Source organism: Vulpes vulpes, chromosome 3 (genome assembly GCF_048418805.1).
Source record: "Vulpes vulpes isolate BD-2025 chromosome 3, VulVul3, whole genome shotgun sequence".
Classification (NCBI taxonomy): Eukaryota; Metazoa; Chordata; class Mammalia; order Carnivora; family Canidae; genus Vulpes; species Vulpes vulpes.
In genome coordinates this window covers 10,557,107-10,574,224 of record NC_132782.1, presented here as the reverse complement: position 1 = coordinate 10,574,224, position 17,118 = coordinate 10,557,107, and the positions used below count along the sequence as shown (strand labels likewise).

At 36.9% G+C, this 17,118-nt stretch overlaps 1 protein-coding gene across 3 annotated transcripts in view; it reads left to right on the top strand.

Moving 5' to 3' along the window:
* Window positions 1-6,166, top strand: part of GRB14 (growth factor receptor bound protein 14) — a 115,550-nt gene extending 109,384 nt beyond the window's left edge. For all 3 annotated transcript variants that reach the window (XM_072751756.1, XM_072751755.1, XM_025994146.2), the window contains 5 exons: window positions 1,552-1,668; window positions 1,759-1,831; window positions 1,979-2,066; window positions 4,194-4,287; window positions 5,757-6,166. In XM_072751756.1, coding sequence (XP_072607857.1) covers window positions 1,552-1,668; window positions 1,759-1,831; window positions 1,979-2,066; window positions 4,194-4,287; window positions 5,757-5,903 — 519 coding nt within the window. In that variant the 3' untranslated portion in view covers window positions 5,904-6,166. The remainder of the gene's footprint in view (window positions 1-1,551; window positions 1,669-1,758; window positions 1,832-1,978; window positions 2,067-4,193; window positions 4,288-5,756) is intronic.
* The last annotated feature ends 10,952 nt before the right edge of the window (window positions 6,167-17,118 follow it).

Below are 17,118 nucleotides of genomic sequence, written 5' to 3'. Positions count from 1 at the left end.
TTTTTAGGATGCATGACTGGGAATGACACTCTTTTTTAAAAGATGCTTGCAAAGCAGAGCCCTAAACAAAAAAATAAAGTCTAGGTTTGGATATATTCACCTTCAGAGAAGACAAAAAGTAATGGCAAAGGGAAGACTGTATTACCTGTCTAAATTATCTTTGTTTGGTGATGTCAGTTCTTTTTCTATCAGATTTATTTTTGTAGCTCTCAGTTTTTCTTTTTTTTTTTTTTTTTTAAGATTGTACTTATTTATTCATGAGAGACACAGAAAGAGAGAGAGAGAGTTAGAGAGGTAGAGACACAGGCAGAGGGAGAAGCAGGCTCCATGCAGGGAGCCTGACGTGGGACTCCATCCCAGGTCTCCAGGATCATGCCCTGGGCTGAAGGTGGCACTAAACCGCTGAGCCACCCAGGCTGCCCAGCTCTCAGTTTTTCCATGTGTGTCCTCACAAGATGAAAAGAATACTCAGATTATTAGATCATAGAATTTTTAATATTATGGAATTAGCAGAGTCATTATTTCACTAAATTTTCTTTTTTTTTTTTTTTAAAGATTTATTTGTTCAAGAGAGAGGGAGAGAGAGAATGCATACACATGCATATGTGCATGAGCTGGGGGAGGGGCAGGGGGAATCTTAAGCAGCCCCCCCCCCCTGCTCCGTGGATTGTGGAGCCCCCACACAGGGCTTCATCTCACAAACCTGACTTCATGACTTGAGCTGAAATCAAGAGTCGGAGCTCAGCTGACTGAGCCACCCAGGCACCCGTAAATTATATTGTCTAAGTAAGATGAACATTGATGTGATACAGTTTTAAAATACATACTGTAGTTTGTTCCATTATGAAATATGAATACTATTTCTTAAGAAGTGATGTAAGTCAATCTGTTAAAGCTTTTGTCTGTCTTGAGTCTTATGAAACAGCTGCTTCATCAGTAAATAGAGTTGACATTTTTTAAAAATTGTATTTATTTATTTGAGAGAGAGAGAGATAAAGAGTAAGAGAGCATGAGTGGGGGCAAGGGAGAGGGAGAAGCAGACTCCCCGCTGAGCAAGAACCTGACATTGGGGCTCCATCCCAGGACCTGAGCAGAAGGCAGATGCTTAACCAATTGAGCCACCCAGGTGCCCCCACAGTTGACATTTAAATGATAATGGATGAATCGCAATCATAGTAGAGACTAGTTCAGAAGTGGTGGGTCTTTTATCCACAGGAAGAGTTATTTCTTTCTAATTTGGCGTGTTCCCATTTTACTAGAGAATATGAAAAGATAGGGTTCTTCTAAGAGAAAGACATGCTAACTTTGAAAGCTTTTAGTCTCTTTTCTCAACCACTTAATTCAATGACCTTGACAAATAACTATGTAACTTATTTAACCAAAATATTTCATAGCACCTTTTTTATCTTAAATATGTACTTTTGATTTTTTAAATTTCCTGCCAGCCACCTTTGGAATCACATTCTATAGTGGAAATGCATTGCCAGCAGAACACTAAGAGATAATTTTCAAAGATATTTTCATAGTAAAAACATGTGTTTTTTTTTCCAGAGAAGTATATCAGAGAATTCTCTCGTAGCAATGGACTTCTCAGGACAGAAAAGCAGAGTTATAGAAAATCCCACAGAAGCCCTTTCAGTTGCTGTTGAAGAAGGACTCGCTTGGAGGGTACAAATAACTTCACATTCTTCAAAATATTTATGATATGAGTTTGTCTCACCCCAAAAATTAAAATTTGCTTCCTCTTTCTTTGTGCAGAAAAAAGGATGTTTACGCCTGGCCACCCACGGTAGCCCAACTGCCTCTTCCCAAAGCTCTGCCACAAACATGGGTATGTCAGTGCCTGTTCACGGGGACTGGATGTCTGGATGGATGGGCACTTTGGTATGGTGACTGGGTGGCTCTGGTGGAAAGTATATGTAATTAAATTGTGAGCATTTCAAACAGAGTTCTGTATTCCTCCACTTTATTTCTTCAGCCATCCACCGGTCCCAGCCATGGTTTCACCACAAAATTTCTAGAGAAGAAGCTCAGCGATTGATTATTCAGCAAGGACTTGTGGATGGGTAAGTTTGATTTTGAATGGTAGTGATTTTGAGTTCTTTTAGAATCAGTAATTACTTAGTTAATACACATAGTTTTGACTTTAGCTTATGATAACGGAAGTGACTTTGTTCTATATGGGAGCTTACCATTGTATCCTAGCAATACCTACATAATACCTATTACATCCTGTGTGCTTAGTAGTTGTGCATAAACGAACAGATAACTGAATAGGACACTCTGCTGTTAACCAAAAATCACTAATATTGCCCATTCTGTGCCAATGGTAGTATCTCAGCTAAAACTGAACTTGTTTTGAGGTATCCACATTTTGATTTGAACATGTGATTCCAAAGTGTAGTTTGTGTCATGGCATAATCTTACATGTTCTGTATAGTTTTAAGTTTGATACAGAGTGCATTCAGTTTAAAACTATGTATATCTTGACTGCTTGCTTTTTTTCTCTCTTACATTCCTATGTTCTCTAAATTTTAAGAGCTTAAAGTAGTGTAACTATGAAGAGTACTTGAGTGTTTCTCTGTCATCTTTTAGTGGGGTACCATCGGAGATATAAGAGAAATGTCAATTGTATTATGAAATATTTACAATCTAAAGAATTTTCTTTTTCTCCAATTACTCAGTATTTCAAATACTTCCTATAATACTGGCTAAATTCACTTTTCAAATGCAGTACAAATCAAGGAGGTTGTATTGAGGTTTGGATGAGAAATGAAACCAGCATCAATTTAAACAAGTGGTGATGGGATCTTTTATCTTCAAGGGTTGGCTTAAGATGATGACAAGATTTCAAGGTGATTTAATACTGACATTTGGATAAAAATGCATCTTCACATGGAAGATTATTAATAGCAAGTCAGCATTTCACTAGACTCTAAATAAGAGAAGATTTTAATATACTTCTCTATGTGGAGCACAGTCTTTTTAGATATAAATTTGAACAATCAGCAGAATTACAATCTGATGAGACCAAGAAAAATAAATCACAAAGAATCGTTAAAATGTTTTGGAGGATTATAATCTTCCTACTCTCAGAGCCTGGTTTTTATAAATAGAATAAAATAATTGCATAAAGGATGGTAACATCTCTATTTTTTTTAATTTTTTAATAAAAAATTTGAGGAGGGGGACAGGATCCTTTGGAAAGATGTGATGATGCCAGGCAGTCCACTAGATGGTGGTGGTGATCCGCTCGGGAATGGGGAGGGAATTACAGCTTGCCTTACCAGTGAAACTCCCTTTTGTCCCATCTCCCAGTGATGTAATGTAGGAATCTCACACGGTACAAATGAAATGGATAATCTCATCAGACATCTGTGATGGCTCAAATTCGGCTGCCTCTTTGCCCAGGCACAGTGAGATTAGTATTGGAGTCACCAGGAGGGATCGTTTGCACAATCTGTTTGCCAACAATTAACACAAAGCTGGTTTTGCACTCTATTGCCAGTAAATAAGAATCCACGCCTGGCAGCGTTTTTCCCTTAGGCCATCAGGCCATGTCTTATTTTGCTAGCCTGACATAGAGGGTTTTCTGCTGCATTCTTCAAGATTAAAATATATATTGTTTGGGGGTTTCTTTTACTTAAAATATTGTACTCAAACATTTAATAGGTGATTTCAGGATTGATTTTGTCGAATATATTCATTTCTCAGTTTCTACTGGGTATGTAACAGGAACCAGAATCAAAAGAAAAAGGAGGATAGGTGTTGAAGAGGGAATTTTCTCTTTTCAGGGACTAACATAACCCAGAAGTTAAAGTAATGATATGCTCATGCCCCCCATTCTCTGCAGAAATGTGTTACATGTGAATACCCAATTCTCCAATGGAAAAAAAAAATAGCACTAATTATTGATGTCAGCATAGCATTATATTTCCTTATTCTGAGCGAACAGTCTGACAAATGGGCTGTGTATTTATTTTATTAAAATTTAATTAGCACTGATGACAGTTGTATAAGATTATGTTATACCATATTGTTTACCATGTTGGACAATCCAATCATTGAATACACAATAAAGGGAAACTGTGGCTGCATTTATAAATATTTCCTGGATTTATTACATGCTATATTTTTTTCTGAAATACATGAGTAAATATAGAAACATATTGAAATTCCTTCTCTCTCTTTAGAGTTTTCTTGGTACGGGATAGTCAGAGTAACCCCAAAACTTTTGTACTGTCAATGAGTCATGGACAAAAAATAAAGCATTTTCAAATTATACCAGTAAGTAATTTGTGATTTCACATTCTTGTATTAGAGATGATCTTAATGCATAAGCTTTGGGAAACTTTGGTTTTCTTTGGATCTTTTATTAAATATAACTGGGGTGATTGTGCTTTGACTAGACTTCAGTTTGGCAGAAACGGTTTTATGAGCCTGAATTAATATAAGAAATACAGGAATTGTAAAAATTCAATTTCCCTTTTTCCATGAAATATGATTTACCAATATTGTATAGACCCCATGCCACCTATTGTTAAAAGGCCACTAAAGATACTTTCTGAATTCTACTACCAGTTCTTTAAAAACCATTATTTCAAACGCTGTCTTTTTTTTTTTTAACAAATGACCTAAAATATTCAGTGAGAGACATTTTTTTAAAGATTTTATTTATGTATTTGAAAGAGAATGAGCAAGTGAGAGAGCAAGCACGAGCAGAGGGAGAAGCTGAGCAAGAAGCCTATCGCTGGGCTGGATCCCAGGACTCTGGGATCACAACCCGAGCCAAAGGCAGATGTTTACCAACTGAGCCACCCAGGCAACCCCTTTTCTCTTTTCTTATCCCAAACATGTTTTTTGTTGTTGTTGTTGTTTTTGTGGTTTTGTTTTTAATCATGGATATATATACACAGGTGCTGCAGAACTGGAGAATATTTAAACTATTCTGAGCACATTTCAAAAATTTCTGTAATTCTGTTCCTGGCTAACGCAATGTGCTTTGGGATATCTGTTGCTTCTGCTGATGCTCTGTGTATGTGCACATGTGTGTGTGCATGTGATCTGTATATCGGAACCAGGTAGTGTGGAATAGAGATTCAGCCTACTTTCAGTTATATAAGATTGTGAAGTTGTTAGAGTTTCCTTTTGAATGGCCTCTTTTTGGAATTACCCAAAGTCCCTATGAAGTATCTTCCCAACCTCACTGAGTCTGTAAATAATGTCCCTGGGTGAGTATGAGTTGTTTAATGTCATAAGACCTCACTGACAAGAAAAACTTTTAAAAAATAAGGAGCTGTCATTCCATTAACATAATGTTTGATTGCATCAGGATCAATTTACTGGTAGAAATTATATGACTGTTTGTTTCTAATATACTAAGAAGCTGTTAGATAAGACAGCATTCAAATATGGAAATTAATTTCTGTGGGAGCATTAAAATCTTTTGTTTACTTTTATACTGAATAGTGCAGATTTCTCACTGTTGATTCATAGTGTCATATTATTCTAACCACAGAACGTTTGGAGAATTTGAGTAAAGAAAGTAGAGCCACACTAGGGTATGAATGACATTTCTTCTGTATACAAGTGAAGTTACAGAAAAGAAATGCACACATCATAGCATTCTTTTCCATCATCCTTTGGTTTCATCCACTTGTCCACTTTAGTGTATGAAGACACATCAGGCAATAGAATATGATGGTCCTTGTGGGTTGTTTGTCCTTCTTAACAGTTTGTTGTTCTCCTTCCTATAGGTGGAAGATGATGGTGAACTCTTCCACACCCTGGATGATGGCCACACGAGATTTACAGATCTAATCCAGCTGGTGGAGTTCTATCAACTCAATAAGGGTGTTCTTCCTTGCAAGTTGAAACATTATTGTGCTAGGATTGCTCTTTAGCCAAACCAGAAGTGACTTGTTCAACTGTTGAAGAAAAAGGACTCATGACAAAAAAAAAAAAAAAAGAAAGAAAGAAAAAGAAAAAAAGGAAAGGAAAAGAAAGACCACAAACAAGGGAGAAAACGTTGCCATGGTGAAAAGAATCTATTTCACCTACGAGTTACAAAAAATAGCTTGTGCATTGCAGATAAGCAAAGATTTGGATTGACATTACATTCATCATCTAAAATTCATTAGTTAAAATTAAACCTCAGAAAAAATGATTTGGTGTGTTCTTGTGTGATTTTACATGACTATAGTATTTTCGTCAACTATGCATATAAAACATCTCTCTATCCTCATATATTACAGTAGCATTTGAATTCTCAAACACAAAATATGAAAAAAAAAACTTGAGGGTTCAGGATGAATTATTTGCAGACTAAATTTCAATTACACTACTCTTTTTGTAACTTAAAAAGAATGATAAAATCTTGAGGCTATCCATTGAAAAAGCTACCCAGAACTTGTTAATAGGACTAAAAGGTATTTTGAATTCTATATTTTCTCAGTTTATTGTAACCTTAAAATCCATATTTTTGAGTATCAGCTTAAAATTATTTTGAAATATGTTGGTTTTTTTTCAGGATGACTGTTATTAGGTTCTTAAATTATTAACTATACTAAAATATTTACACTGGTATTATAACTATTAGTGGCACATTACTAATTGCATTTTATTTCATTCATTTAAAGACTACCTGGAACTATCTTTTCAAAGAAAATGATCAAAATATAGAGGGGATTTATATAATTTGCACATGCCTTCTTGTGGCCTGTGATCTATGACAGTTGTCACCTTAATATTTCACATTGACCCCCTGCTGTAACTTTCAGATTCTTTAGATCCTTTCATTACTCAATCATAAACCTGATCAAAATTGGTGAGATCAAAGATTCAAAATTATAAAGTTCCTAACAGGCAAATTTGTGCTATTCTCTTTGCCTAACCACTTTTCAGTTTCTTACCTTAGCAACATCAGTTTGGAAACCAAAGATTTTAAAAACTCAAAATGCTTGCCTCCTTTCCGCTGAGACCATCTCAGAAGTTTTTGTTGGGATACTGTAACTCTTTTTATCCTACTTTTTGTGGGATGGCTATTCATTGTTCAAGAAAAGAGAAGAAAAACATCAAATTAAAATCATTCAAAATATGCCCATTTCCTCTAATTGGTCCTATAACAACACTGTGGGAAAGTTAGGGAGATTTAAAAAAAAAAACATTTCAAAAATGCATACTTTGGTTTTCCATAGAGGTTATACATTTTTGGCAACAAAGCATCTGAAAACATGAAGTGCTAATAAACCAGTTATTACTGAAAAAATATTGGTGGAATGTAAGCAATATTCAGTTCACTTTCAGCCAAGGCAAACCTAATTCTTGAAACACTGAAACTTAGAACATAAATTTGATGTTATAAAATATACATCCGGTATCCACGAGGGCTTGGAAGACACACAGGACCTCCATCTACATGGGAGGGCGCAAGGTAAACACACCGACCCTTTCAACCTTCAGAATAGCCCTGAGTATTTCTGACTTATTTCCAATTTATAAAAGTAGTTTGTGTTTTGAATTGAAATGCATTTTCTCATTTTGCACTCAGTTTAAATTGACAATATCAGAGAATGTCATATTTTAAATACTAGGCTCATAAATTGACCAATCGGTGCTTGTCTTCGTTATTTGTGTCTCTGACTTCATTCACAATCTAAATTTATTATTGTGGAGACCAGATGTTGTATGTAATTGCTTACTTTGATCTTAAAGCATGAGTCAAGCAAAATTACTGAGGGAAGGTAGACATTATCCTTCATGATTCTTTCTGATAAATAGGGTTTTGAATGTGTATGTTTGTGTGTACATGTGTATAAGTCTAATATGAAATTAAATCTGAAAATATCAGACACATTCAAAGTTAGTACAGTATTAAAATGGATTTCCAAGAAAAATGTGAATTATCTTTGGATTATTTTTCATTTGATTTAGCCAAGTTCTACTATCTTGTACCATTTTGGATTAGGATTAGGTCATATCAGCTCTATTTTCTTCTTTTATCTTTTCATATATTGGAATTAGTATGCTTCACTCTCCTAGAAAGAAACTCTGCAGATTGTCTGGTCTATGTTTTATTTCCTTATGTGGAAGAATTAAGTAATTATTTTGAAAACACACAGGAAACCTGATCAAACAAGATGAAAAATTTTAGGAGCGTTTTGATTCAGAATAAGTGCTTGTTTCACGTGTATAATGGTGTAATCTCTGACTGATCTGAGGACATTAGATGGAGATTTTTGTGTCGATTTGTTTTAGGATGGTCAACAGCAGTGCATCAGTATCCCACACGGTGCCTAGCTTCTCATCACCAGCAATGCCAACTCTTCGTGGTAGTTGTATTATGATAATGACATTAGACTATTCCCTGGATTATGAATTCTCTGAAAAGGAAAGTTTGTCCTTGGTAGTGGTTACAACTTGGTGCTTTGAGGTGACATCTCTGTTTAAAAAAGTCCTCTCTGTTGCCAGGCAATGGTTAAATTTTCTCGTGCCTTGGATCCATCTAGCAGCCTGATGAAATTTATGGACCCCCTTACACAGAATGTCTTCTAATGCATATGATAAAATAAGTAGAATTTCAAAGCAAATGAATTATAGAAACATAATTTTATATGCGCCCCAATTGGAAACACCACTATACTATACTATGACCTGCATTGTCTCCTGGCCTTGGTGACTATGGCTGGTATAAGGCCTCCAGTTTCCTGTCTCATACTCTCTAAAGAAACAGCAGGTGACTTTTGGTCAGTGTTACCCACACGAATGGGGGCACAGAATGGTTTGCTCGAGATGCAGGGTTCTTGTAATATTTACCGAGCACTCCGCCAAACTGTCATACCCGCCTCTCATGGGATGGATCACCTCCTGCCAGCCCTGGCTCCCACAATTTTGCTATTTGTGACGTTGAGGCATGCTGGTAATCCAAGCACTGTTGGCGTTGTCTCTAATTGCATATACCACAAGCCACAAATTATAGATGTGAACCAGAGAAAAGCCAGACTTTTGGCTGAGCACATAACTATACTCACCCAGTTCATTGCAGAGATCCCCTGACTTGAGAAAGGTATCCAAGTGAATTTCAAACCAGCATAAATGCTTCTTTCTGCAGCTGGGTGCCAGGTGGCTAGCCCTTTGCCTTGTCAATTTCCTATATAATTGTAAAAATTCACTACTTCCTAATTCAACCCCACATAATACATAAAGTATTAGAAACTAGAGTTAAGATTATAGCCATGAATTCATACTTGCTGGATTTGAATTCCAGCCCACTACATAGTAGCTACGTAGCCTTGGTTAAATCCATTTCTTCATTTCTATGAAAGGGACCACCATCCTCAGTGCCATCACTTCTTAAGTTATATCATTCATAGTTGTCTGATTCTGTCTAGAATCTTAATCTATTTTTTTTATTACATTAGTGACTATACTTTTAGGTACTCTGCCTCCCTGGAATATTATCCTTTCCACTACTGAGTGCCTTGCCACTCGTTTGTCCCTCCTGCCAAGAATGGTACAGTGCACATTACGTACTGTGCCTCTGCCCTCGTTTTAGTCCTCGTGAGACTGTGCTAATGGAAGTAGTGTGGTTAGAGTACAGTGGTGGGGGTGGAGCCCAGCCATTTCACGGGGACCTTGTGGATAGCTGTCCCTGCCTGCACCAGGATTCAAGGACTCATGCTTCCTTCAACTTGGCTAATTAAAAATAGAAAGTGAGATTTGGGATCCTTGTATCTTCCATCTCTTTCCTCCAAATAACAGATTGATATGATGGGAAATCTAGAAAACTGAAAACCCAGCTTTAGAGACCCTGCCTGAACAACACAGGAAATGGGCTAATGCGCAGCTGAGTGGAGGGAGATGAAAAAGACTCCTAGGTGATTGGTGCATCCCTGAGAAATTAATGAAGTTTCACTGAATGAATGTGTCCCTACTTGTACACTCGTGGATTCTGCTGTCCTCAGAAGCTCTTTTCATGTCAGCAATCTGATGAGCTGAAAACAGTGTTCTTACCTCGTGTGCTCGTCAAGTTCACTTCAGCATGTATTGAGTGCCTATTATGTGGAAGACACTTTTGAGATGCAAAATTGAATAGAGTATAGATAGACAAGTATCTGTCCTAGAGTCCAGGCTGGGTAAGTGTTACACTGTTAGGACAATAGGAGAGAGATACTGGTTATACTTGCTGAAAGATGGGAGGGCACCTTCAGGTGGGTGCTGAAGCCTGTAGGAGTTAACATTTACAGAACCTGTGAGCAAGAACCATGAGGGGCCAGCGAAGGGCAATGCCAGGCAGCATGACAAGGGCACAGATTGAATTTAAGAGTTGTTTTTTGCTTGTTTTTAAGATTTTAAGTAATCCCCATGCCCAATGTGAGGCTCGAACTCTCGACTCTGAGATCAAGAGTCCCCAGCTCTACCAACTGAGCCAGCTGGGTACCCCTGAATTTAAAAGTTTCTTGTTTGTTTTGTTTTGTTTTAGCAAATGATAGCTTCATTGTAACTGAAGTGTACAGGGTATTGTGATAGAGAGGGAAGTCATGGCAAATAGGATGAGAAAGACAAACTCCTGCTGCATTAAGGGGGAGCTTCAGGGGGCTTGGCAAAGTGGTTTACATTTTAGTTATGGATATTCAGACACCTCAGTGTGTCACCCCATTTTTTTACTTGTTTGAAATCAGAGATGGGCTCCTTCATTCTTTTATCTTTTCCTCACATATTAGAAATTCCCAGAAAGGTCTATTAAATGAATGAGTGAAATAATTAGAGGGTAGAAGTACTCTGGTGTTGTCTGGATTACAGGGGCAACTGTGTTTAAGATGACTAAGGGTGGGGCAGGGAACCAAAGGATGATGACCCATGCAATGATCTTGCAATAATCAAGAAAACTTACTCTAGAGCTGTGGACACGAAAAGTTCATTTTATGGAGAGATAATAATCTGTGATATCAGTGATTGGATGAGAGGGATGGGGAAAAGGTAGAGAGGAGTCAAAAATGATGAGCAAGTTTAGGGCCAGGGAAACTAGGAAGATGGTGACAATTATGATACTGAAAATGTTATCATTTTATGAGGCACCTGGGTGGCTCAGGTGGTTAAGCATCTGCCTTTAGCTCAGATCATGATCCCGGGGTCCTGGGATGGAGCCCCATGTTGGGCTCCCTGCACAGCGCTCCCCTACCCCTACCCCCGCTTGTGCTCCCTCGCTCTTGTTCTCATTCTCTCTCAAATAAAAATAAAAAGTCTTTTTTTTTAAAGTTACAATTTTAACAGATGTCTTCAGAATTCTTAGAGAAAGACTTGTCTTTATTTAGAACATCTTTATAAGAAAAGAAGATGAGACCTGAAGACTCAATGCTGAAAGAAATCAGTAAGTACCAAGAGCCTCACTGGGTCTAGGAAGTTAAGAATTTAGGGGAGGAGAGGGTGGTGAGACAATGAATCCACGGACCTAGTGAGACAGTGGGAGGCTGGAAGCTGTCCAGAGTCCAAGTGGCAAAAAAAACACTTAAGAACAGAGATAATGAGTACAAATGTTTTAGAATTTTGCTGTGTTTCTACAGTTTGACAACTTTCATCTTCCCAAACCTTACATGAAGTTTCCATACATACAAATGCTTCAGAAGAGTGTTGTAGAAAGTCTAGGGAAAGGACCGTGCCCCACATCAAGGTTTAGGTGGCGTGTAAGGGCAGACTACCACCAGTAAAATTTCAGCAGAAATGGAAAATTCAAACTATAGGACCATAAATCAGAAACTTTGAATTGGACATTGGCCTTTTGAGTGGATGTAGTTTGTTTTACAAAAACCAAGAAGCAGGCTGCCCTCAGCTAATAAATAATTTGCATTTTTATGTTCTTTTTTAAAGTCACCCTTTGGTTGCTTTGGCATGAACCCTAACTCACTTCGTGGCCTCATCCTCTATAATCCACCTTCTTGCACATCAGTATTTCTTCAGTCAAAATCCTTGACCTCCCTCTACCTCACTGAAGCACTGAGGCCACCTAAAAGGGAACTTTTTAGACCTTTCTTACTTGTTCTTTCACCAACATTGGTGCTGTTAACCACTCTCTCCTCGAATTACTCCCGTCTTTTGTTTTCCACGTCAACAGAATCCTCATATCCTTCTGGGTACCTGTTTTGGTCTTCTTTACAACTAATTTTCATTTTTGCTCATCCCTTCAATGTTGCTATGCCTAGCCTTGGCCCAGCTTTAATTCCCCTCCCTTCTTATTTTATCCCATCCATGTAGAGTCTTTCCTTTAATGCCATGGCTTCACATACTATATACCTTTAAAACCCGAGCCTCCTTTCTGAACTTGCAATCCATGTATTCAGCTACACATTCAACATCTCCATTTGTGCATCTTCTAGTTATATAAAACTGCACATTTCCATGGATCTCTATGTCTTCCCCCAAGACATGGTCCCTATCAGAGCTTCACAGTTCAGTAAATGTGGTACCACCATTCAATTTCCCCAACAGTAACCTGGAAAGTATTGAGAGACTGTCACCTTCCATATCCAAAGAATACGAAGTGTTGTAAATGTCACTTGGATCCACATGCTTCTCTCCACTCCCATTGCCATTACACAAATTGAAGACATTTTCTTTCCTAGACTACCACAGCTGGCTTTTGAATGGCCTTTCTTCCTCTTATCTCTGCACATCTACTCTCCCTCTCCAACCTCATTCTACACTCTATAGTCAGTGATCTCTCAAAATGTATTGGTCATAGTACTCTACTACTTAAAAGCCTCGATGGCTTCCTATTGCCCTTGTATAAAGCATCTGAACATGGCCATGGGGCTTTTGTGTTTTTGCCTTTGTATTTGTGGCACAATCTTTAGCCACTTTGTCTTGCATTCAATTTTCCAACCAGTCCATTTCCTGGAATAAACTCTATTCTGAAGTGTTCTCTTTAACTTTGGGCTTTTGTAAATAGTGTTCCCTTTATCTTGAACAAGTTCTTGCATCTTCTCCAATTCAGCTAACTGTTTGCCCCTTTTAGAGCTCAGGTAACAATATTACTTTCTTCAGGACAATTTTCTTGATGATGGATTAGATTAGGTTACCCAACTATATATTCTTTCAACTTGTCTTTTAAAATGCTCATCAGTCTCTGTTGAATTATTCATTAATTTTTGTTATTAAATGTAACTTCCTGGCAAGGAAGGACTATCTTGCTTTTGGTTGTAGCCTCAGAACTTAGCAAAGTGTCTAAGGCTGATACTAAGTGTTCAGTAGAGATTTGTTGATTTCTGAATGTACAGTGATGAGGAGGAATTGAATATGAGGTCGTTTTTCAAACTCTTAAATCCAGAGTTGCTGTGACACATTGTGAGGAAATTATTCTGGGCTTTTGGAAATATTATTTATATATATGTATATGTATATATATTTCTATATATATATAGAAATAAGATTATTATTTCTATTGTTTCTTTGTCTGGAAATATAAACATACAAGAATAGCCAGGAACACTTAGAAAGTGGTGAGGTGTTAGTTACTAAACAGATATTAAAATATAAAGTGTTTAAAATAATTTTTAAATAGACTGATGTGATCCTTGTGTAATTGAGCTAATTCAATTTGTTTTTGTCATTGAGAAGAAGATGAAAGCTGCTGTTTTTCCTATTATTAGTTCAGGAAGCAGAGAGCAGCGTTGTGAGTGTAAACATCTGAGCCTACTCTTCTTACACACTGCATCCCACACTTCTGAAAAAAAAAAAAAAAAAGCTGAAATCTTGACTATTGAGCAGTGGTAAAACTAGATTATCCAAAGAGGAGAAAAGGAATTTCTATGTTGCAAGAAATAGAAATGGCCTAACCAAAGGACAGAGAAATACAGGTAAGCCTAAACTGAGAAGCGAGCGGATGATTGGGTTTTCCTCAAGGAGCAGAAATGTGTGTTCCTCTTATAGCTCTATGTATGGGTGAGCAAATGGAGGACGCCAAGGACACTTAAGTATTTTACCTCTAACGGCAGAGATGAGGGCTTCTGGGGCAGAACCTGTAGTGGGGAATAGACTTCCCAGAGCACCAAGGGGCCTTGGATGGCAGAAGATCCATTTTACAGCAACATTTTTAGCTAAATTTTCAAATAGCACTAATCACCAGAGAAAGGAGCAAGACACGGCCCTCATTGCTTGCAACCATGCCTTGGGTTTTGGTAGAAATGAAGTTTGTTGCACGCAAATATCATCGAACAAATTCATATTTCTTTAAAATAAAAAAAGGAGAGAGAAACCAGAAAAAGAATCAAGAATATGCACGGAATTAGAAACCAACGAGGGAACAGTTGATTTTTTTAGGTTTAATGGGGCAACTAGCATTTCATAGCTCTCTACTTCACTCTTTATGCCATAATAAATTTTAGATAGTTCAAAAACCTAAACATAAAATACGAAATCATAAAGAACTGGAAAAATGATGGGGGGATTTTTTTGTACAATTATGGTTGTATTTAATCATGATATTAAAGCCAGAAATAAAAGAAGCGCTGACACATACAATATTAGAATCTATGTAAAAGAAAAGGATACCACCATAAATAAGACTTAGAAAAATTGGATAAAATATTGATAATATTGTTAACAAGAAATAAGATTATTATTTCTAGTATACAAAATGCCTTCGTATATCAATAAGCAAGATATGCATCCCAGTGGGAAAAAAAGCAAAGAAATGAACTGGTAATTTTAAAAATAGCCAATAAACATTTAAAAAGATGTTCAGTCTCGTTAGCATTCAGCAACTAAAATTTAAATCTTGGTCAGTAATTTCTTTGCCTAATAGATTTGTATCAAGTATTGCCAAGGATGTAGGGAAGGAAATTAAACATCCCAAACATGTTACTGGTGGGAATTTCAAGTGCTCCATGCTTTGGTAGGCAATATATATATTTTTGCAATTAAAAATTGAGATATATTATTGATACATGGCATTGTGTTTTCAGTGTACAACATAGTGATTTGCTATCTGAATATTTTGAAATGATTACCATGATAAACTTAGTTAACATTTATCACCCTATAGAGTTAAATTTTTTCTCTTGTGATGAGAACTCTTAAGATCTTTTAGTGTTAACTACAGTAATGCTGTATATTACATTCTCAGGACTTATATATATTTTATAACTCAAAGTTTGTACCTTTTTGGTCACCTTTATCCATGTCACTCATCTCTCACCCCCCATCTCTGGCAACCACTAATTTGTTCTCTGTATTGATCAGTTCAGCTTTTTGTTTTGACTTGTTTTATTTTTTAGATTCCACGTATATGTGAGATCATACAGTATTTGTCTTTCTTTATCTAACTTATTTTGTTTAGCATAATGCCTTCAAGGTTCACACATGTTACTACAAATGCCAGGATTTCCTTCTTACTTATGGATGAGTAATACTTGGCAATATTTATATAAAATAGAAAATGTGAATTTCCCTTTATCTAGAAACTCGATTTCTAGAAACTTATTCTGAAGAGAAAATTTGTCAAATAATGCACTAACACATACTCATCAATTCATTTGTTCCTCTGTTCACTTATTCATTCATGCAACAGATCGATCCTTTGTTAGTGCCCACTATATGCTTGATTACAAACTGATGTACATGAAAGAAACAGCCACTGATCTTGTGGAGCTTATGTTCTGGTTGAGAATACAGACAAAATCCAAGAAAGCAAATTTAAAAAATGGTTTCAAGTTACTTGTAAGAGTCTATTAAGAGAACAAGAGAATGAGTAGTGTACATTAGATAAGACCGGCAGAGAAGACCTCTCTAGGGAAGTGTCATTTAAGGAGACACAAACAATCAAAAAGTAGCCATGTGAGAATCCTGTGGATGAAGAGCTTTCCAAGGAGTGAAAAGAACATGTGCAAAAGCTGGAGGCAAAATATAACACGTTTGAGGAACACAATGGTTGAACATGGTGTGTACAGGGAGAGTAGTACAGATAGCAGAGAGACAGGTACCATTTAGACCATACAGGCCCTCTTAAGCCAAGGAGAAGGATTTGGATTTTATTCTAAGGGTATGTGGGAAAAAAAAAAAAAGGTATGTGGATAATGGATTGGAAGTGGGAAAGAGTAACTGTTTACTGCAGCGTCATTTATAAATTGTGAAAAATCGTAAACAAGAAATACCTAGGAGGTTGGCCATAACAAATGATCATAAATCCGTATTCATTGATATGGGGAAAAAATCTCCATAATTTCTGAGAAAAAGCATATGTGTATGTGTGTGTGTGTGTGCATATGCACACATGCTGGAAGGATGTTGACAGAACAATGGTAGAAATAGTTGCCCTGCTCTGACTATAATATGAAATTAGTGAGATTTTTAGGTGGCTTTATATTTGGCTTTATTTTTTTTCTTTACATTTTTTAATGAGTGGATATACTTTTTATAATAAGAAAAATAAATCTCTTTGTACTTTAGAGGGGAAAAAGAGACAGATTTATCTCCATGGGGGATGTTATTTAAGTCAGTTTGTACTCTCTACTTTTTTAAGTTTGCCCACTTCAATGGTTTCTCATTTCTTAATGTGAACTGGCATTCTTGTCTGGTAAGAAACACACGTGGATTATGGGTGTCTTGTCTGTCCAATCTAGTGTTTCAATCTGAGCACGTTATTCGTCTGCCAGAACATGTGCGTTCGTTATTTCCCATTAATTCTCAATGAACAAGGAACACACTTCTTGGCAGATGCCTGCCAATTCCTTAAGGGAAGAAGAAAAATCTACATTTAGTCTCTCTCCCCAGGCTATGGCCTTTGTAATTCAAAGGCACTAGAGAATTTTCATTAAAAGAGACCTGTTTTTATCTTCTAAGTCTAGGCTAGCTTTCAGCTTTTATCCTGAAGACTACAAAATGGCTTTGGCATCAAACCACCCAGACCACTACCAGCAGCATTACCTAGATACACATGAATCCCACCCAGATCCTTGGGAGCCTGCAGGTGTTAGCATGTTTTCTGAAAGGACATTACTTTTTTTGGTCGCTGTACATTCAAACATCGTGACATTTTACTACAGTAAAAAGAAATAACTTAGCAGAAATTGCAAGCTCCCTGGTTAATTTTCAATCTCTTCCCCCAAATGGAAAACAATAGTTTCC